A 5,953-nucleotide genomic window follows, 5' to 3' on the forward strand; every position below is an offset into this window, starting at 1 on the left:
GCCCTGAATCGTGGATCTTCTTCTTTATCTGAACCCCCTTCAACATCTTCAGGTTCGGTTGGAATAGGCTCCGATTCAGAAAATAATGTAACTTCTGCACCATTGGGCCTAGGCTCTCGAGGTGGATCCACATCGGAGTCATCTTCTAACCCACCATCATCTACAACGTATGAGGTCCCCTCACCAGTGGACGTCGTAGAGAGTACATCATCACTTCTTCTGGGCATTTCACAATGTCCCCAATTGGATGTAGATTGCCAACCACTAGAAGTTGATGTCATTCTCCAGTACGTATTTCCAGCATCAAACATCGACCCACCGAGGTACATATCCCATCCACCGACAGAGTGTCGTGCAAGGGATGTGTATTCCATATTGCTACCAAACATGGGCGGTTCCGTGTTTTGTAACCCACCAACCGAGTGTCGAACAAGGGTCGCATATACCTCTCGAACACCAGTCGCAAGTGCATCATTTGGCGATGTAAATTGTACATATAACTCAATATAGGGTGCTCCACTAGCGAGATGAGTCAGCACCATTGCCTCCAAGCTACGAGCACATTTTATGTCAAACGAGTCATATGTCACCGGATCAACAGAAGAACAAAATCGATACGTAATAGACAGAACTTTCATTGGCGTCATTCTGAATATTTTACGCCTAATTCTTTTACGAAGTTCTGTCAAATCTATGTTCTGGTTAAAAACCAGTCGCACTGTATTCTCAAATAAAAAAATAAAACTGTTCTCGGTGTGGCAAACTTCACCATCATAGTAAATAACAACACTCATACGTTCACTTATATTCAATTTCTATCATTCTTAGCCTCTCTAATTTTTATTTGCTGTAACTTATGCAATCTGAGTAAAAATTTTGCCTCATTTATAGCCTCAGGCCAAACATGCGCTACTGTAGCAAAAGCGTGTCTACGTGAGAGCTTCTTTTAGTACTTCTGCTGAGACTATCTGCTGACACTATCATTCTTAGCCTCTCTAAAGCGTTTTTGACACTATTTGCTAAGAAACGTCAACTCGAAATTATTTTTTCAGGAGCTACTGTACCAAAAGCGCGTGAGCTTCTTTTAGTACTTCTGCTGACAAAGCATCCTACTTAAAGCGTTTTTGACACTATTTGCTCAAAAACGTCAACTCGAAATTATTTTTTCAAGAGCTACTGTAGCAAAAGCGTGTCCACATGGAAGCTTCTTTCAGTACTATTGCTGACAAAGCATCCTGCTTAAAGCTTTTTTGACACTATTTGCTTAGAAACGTCTACTCGAAATTATTTTTTGGGAGCTACTGTAGCAAAAGCGCATCCACGTGGGAGCTTCTTTAAATTAACAAATAATTTAATTAAGTAACCCTAAACCCTAATTTATTTAAGTTTTTACTTAAAAACCCTAAACACTAAACCCTAATCTAATTTTTTTTTAAATTTATAATTAATTTACTCAAGTAACCCTGAACCTTAATTTATTTGATTTTTTCATAAAAACCCTTAACTCTAAACCCTAATCTAATTTTTTTTAAAAATTTAATTAAATTACTCAACTAACCTTAAACCTTAATTTAATTGATTTTTCTTAAAAACAATAAACATAAAACCTAATCCAATTTTGAAAATTTTATAATTAATTTAATTGACAAACCTTAAACCCTAATCCCTTATTTATTTAATTTTTTCTCTAAAACCCTAAATCTAAAAACACAAAAACCTTAAACCCATAAACCAAAACCCTACGCGTTTTGCCTACTTGGACATAAAGTGCGCCCTTAAAGGAGTGATTTTTGTCCACGTAAACAAAACGCTTCCTCAAGGATGCGTTTTCCTGCTTCATCACTTGACAACGCGCTGACGTGGACGCACTTTCGAGAAAATAGGACCATTCCGATAAATAATTATTTACCGGGCCCATTTCTATAAATTTTTTAAAAAATAGGCTTTTATATGTAATTTACCCAATTTTTTTGCATTAAAATAGAAAACAATGATTTCTTCTATTTACTTTCCTCTCAACCAAGCACATTCAAAATTTGTTTTTCTTATTTTTTTTTACTTTTCCACTCTTACTTTTCCACTCTTTCTTTCCATCCTCCACTTTTTCATACAACCAAACACAAGTTTCTAGAAAAACTCTCTTTTCTCTACAAGCCTACTTCTTTCACCCAAGCCTTGTTTCGGCCAAATCTTGGTTTTCGAGAGACTGTAAGGTCAACGCCACTCACATCTCCAGACCTTCAAATGGCCTGTTTCCCTTTATGCTTGTATCTCTTTTGACAATGCAAGTCAATTAGGTCAGCTTTCACAGACCCAGACTTAAATGCAAGTGCCGGGCATGGATTTTGAATACGGGGTAAATATTTGGCGTGTTACACTCGTATCCATGTCCGAATGTGTATCATATAGACAAATGTTGTATATGAACACTCAAAAGAGAAGTTCATGGAAAATGTTAATATTTTATGCCCTGCACTATGGTATCAAAGAAAACATGAATACCTCATAAAACCGAAACCAAATATCGACACCAATGTCATCTTACAGTATCTCACATTGCAGTAAAGCCTCGAGCACCATTAAAATCGAAATCAAGAACCTCACCAACCATACAATAAACATCATCAATACATAGACTTAATACAAAGAAGAGATGAAAGCAGGGGAAAAAACCCAACATCTTTTAACCAAGCATTTCAATGACGTATCTTCGTGCCGGTGAATCCCTCACGAATGAGAGCCTTCTCTATGCTATCTACAACACAAGAAAAGCATGACGAAATTGATTAGATTACAATACTGAAAAAAATAATAACAAATGTGACTTATTATTTAAGATATTTCAACATCAATAACCTGGTACTGATAGTATAATCTGAAATTACCAGGAATTTGCTATGCATCTGCAATGAAAGAAGCATTAAACAGTTGTTAATTTACAAGATGTGGTAAGTTCAATAATTCAGCAACTAAAACAAAATTCATATTAAACTGAAGTACATGAAAAAACTCAGGAAGCATTGCTACTAGAACATGTGATGGATTTCATAACAAGCAAGCTCATATGTAGTTCAACCGTGTTTCACAATCAATGGCCTAAATAAACAAAAAAAGATGAGGAAATTGTGCGTGATCAAGGCATATCATGTAGCATCTGTAGTTATCTTTTCCCTCCCAAATTAACTTCCCAAATTGGAATCCAAATATTTTCTACCTTACCCACCGTAGCAGATAAAAAACTTAATGGTGTGTAGTGAAGTAAAATATATGAAATCGAGAGAGGAAACCACACTGAAGCAATTTAACTTCCCATATTCTCCCAGCTAAAGTAACTATTAATCATGTGACTATTTGTGCCTCCCATAACAAAAGCTTCTGATAGTCCTTTTACGCTCCAATCAATCATCTTAATTTCCAAAACTAGAAATACCAACTCCTTCAAGCATCAACTTGATTCATCTTAACCCCTAAGTAGACAAAAAAACTGCTCAAAACATCATGAACTGAAAACTTCACGAGCGGACCAAACTTGCCAGTTTTGCAGTAGCTCCTAACCATATATCATATATTCATGCTTGGATGTCCACAGACTTAACAGGTTAACAAATAATTGTAATCACTATCTGCATGTCTTTCTTATACACCAAGTCATAGTACCAACGTCAAGCACACCACACTACTAGATATCGTCCTCCTTAATCAAATCATCATTTCCAGTCACTGGTTCATATTTCAGTCAGCTCCAAATTTAACAACATAACATCCATAACGAAACTCAAAGCAAGGAAAACTATTCCTATCAATTCTTTATGCACATTTGCTTACTTGATATGAACAATCATGGACGACTCACTTGTTATTATATGAAGTTAGCGATAACATGCACAACCTGTTTATACACCAAGAACGCCACACACCACATGCCTTCTTTATTAACTCATTAGCTCTGTTGTCAATCACCCATCTTGCATCTCCTTCTCAATTAATTTGTAACCAGCAACATAATTCAAGAAGGCAAAACTAATCTTATCCGCCTGTCTAATAGTAAGAATTAGACTAAACAATATAAAAGCTACACAAATAACACGAAACTAAGCATTTCCCACACTACCTGGGAAGTGTAAAATAAATATCCTGTTATATTACCATGCCGCATTTTATCCACTAATGTGATGAAAAACTACAGAAACCTTCCAAATTAAGTAACAATAAACTTGCCAATTTGATTTTAAAAAATACGACTTTTCCCAATATGTGGCCATCTACTGGGATGATAATATGCTAAAATTTAACAAGAAAACCTAATTAATACCAAGAAAAACCAACCTATGCTAACTTAAATATTGTATCCACCATAACACCAACAATTTAAGCCCTTTCCAGCTAAATGTCATCAGCCATATAAATCACATTATGCTGCTGTGCACCTAATCATCATCTAAAACATTTTAAACACATTAACCAAGAAAGTAAACACTAAGACCATCCTCATTAAACATCTAAACACTGCCAACTAACCAAATTTCAGTCATTAAAAACCAAAAACAAATTAAACCAGTATGCAGGATCAGCTATATGGATCATATGATGCAACTTAGCTAAATGAACTGCTTAATTCACACAAATTAATCATTGCAAACAAGTACAGATATCCGGAATCAAATTGAAACAACAAAAAAGAAATAACCTTTGCCATCTTTTTCCACCACCACGGTCTCCTTAACAGTGACGACAGGGGCGGCATCCCCGCCGTCTTTATCTTCAGGGTACCTAACAACAATGACAGGACAAACACAATGATGCACGCAATAATCACTAACACTTCCCAACCTCCCATCACTCCCTCTTTTCTCAGCTCCAAACCCTCTACTCCCCATTATAACAGCACTCAACCCCAACCTCTCCACCTCAAGACACAATCTTTCCCTCATATCATGATCTTTGACTATATGAATCTTGAAGTGAATCCCAGCTTCCTTCAAGGGTTTGGCCAAATCCGCCGCCTTTGAAGCCGTGAAGGCATCGAAATCGTCTTCCAGTTGCTTCTGGGACTGTGGGGTTTCCGGGTTTTGCGGGGTTTGAGTGAGTGGACCCCAGTCAGCTCCAAAGAGTACTGAAGTGGGGGACACGTGGAGAAGGATGACGGTGTCACCGGGTCTGAGGTAGTTCTGGACAGCCCAACGCACGGCAAAAGCAGACTCATCAGAGAGGTCGACGGCTACCCCGATCTTACGTCGGGCACCGGATGTTGGGGTGGGGGTAGCAGCAGAGGTAGGGTGGTGAGGGGATGATGGGTGGTGGATCTTGATAGTTGGAAGCTGAGGGTGGTCAGTGTTATCAGCCGGATTCATTTTCTTTCCGCAAAAACAAGAAAAGGAGAGAGCTTTTGAGGTAAAGGGAGTGTGGTTTGAGACGTTAGTTTAGGAGAGGGAAAGAAGGGGAGAAAGGGGAGAAGAACTTGAGTTTGAAGACTGGGATGTGGAGAGCAGACAAAGTCGACAAAAACAAATGTGGAAAGGAAAAGATTTCTCGTGGGAAAGGAATTTGGAACCATTTTTTTTCTTCTTTTTTGTATTGCAGCTTTGGGTTTGGGTTTTTTTTTGGAGGTGTTTCAGTGGACTATAAGTTCTTGAATAGCCCAACCTCTCTTTGTTGTTTCTCTGCCCGCGCACCTTCAAATCCTGCCCTTCACGCTCTTTTATCCACCTTTTTGTTTTCTATTTTTTAATTTTCGCTTTATCACATTTTTACCGTTACTATCATTTTTAAAACTTAAAAAAATGTTTAGAAAATTATTAATACTAATTTTTAAGACATTTAACTCTTAATTAATTTTTAAATAAATATTTTTAATTATAGTTGATAATGATATTTTTTAGTTTTTAAATTATATATAAATTTAAAACTATATAAGAAAGTAACTATAATGTTAATTTGATAAAGGAAATAATTA

The 5,953-nt window shown here is 36.8% G+C and overlaps 1 protein-coding gene across 1 annotated transcript; it reads right to left on the reverse strand.

Moving 5' to 3' along the window:
- Window positions 1-2,483: 2,483 nt before the first annotated feature.
- LOC105783343 (universal stress protein PHOS32) lies at window positions 2,484-5,557 on the reverse strand. The gene is made up of 3 exons (XM_012608749.2): window positions 4,688-5,557; window positions 2,857-2,903; window positions 2,484-2,755 (listed from the first exon to the last, which is right to left on the reverse strand). Exons 1-2 carry the CDS (start codon window positions 5,349-5,351, stop codon window positions 2,896-2,898), a joined length of 672 nt encoding a protein of 223 aa, XP_012464203.1. The 5' UTR covers window positions 5,352-5,557; the 3' UTR covers window positions 2,484-2,755; window positions 2,857-2,895.
- Between the last annotated feature and the right edge of the window lie 396 nt (window positions 5,558-5,953).

Source organism: Gossypium raimondii, chromosome 13 (assembly GCF_025698545.1).
Source record: "Gossypium raimondii isolate GPD5lz chromosome 13, ASM2569854v1, whole genome shotgun sequence".
In the NCBI taxonomy this organism is placed as follows: Eukaryota; Viridiplantae; Streptophyta; class Magnoliopsida; order Malvales; family Malvaceae; genus Gossypium; species Gossypium raimondii.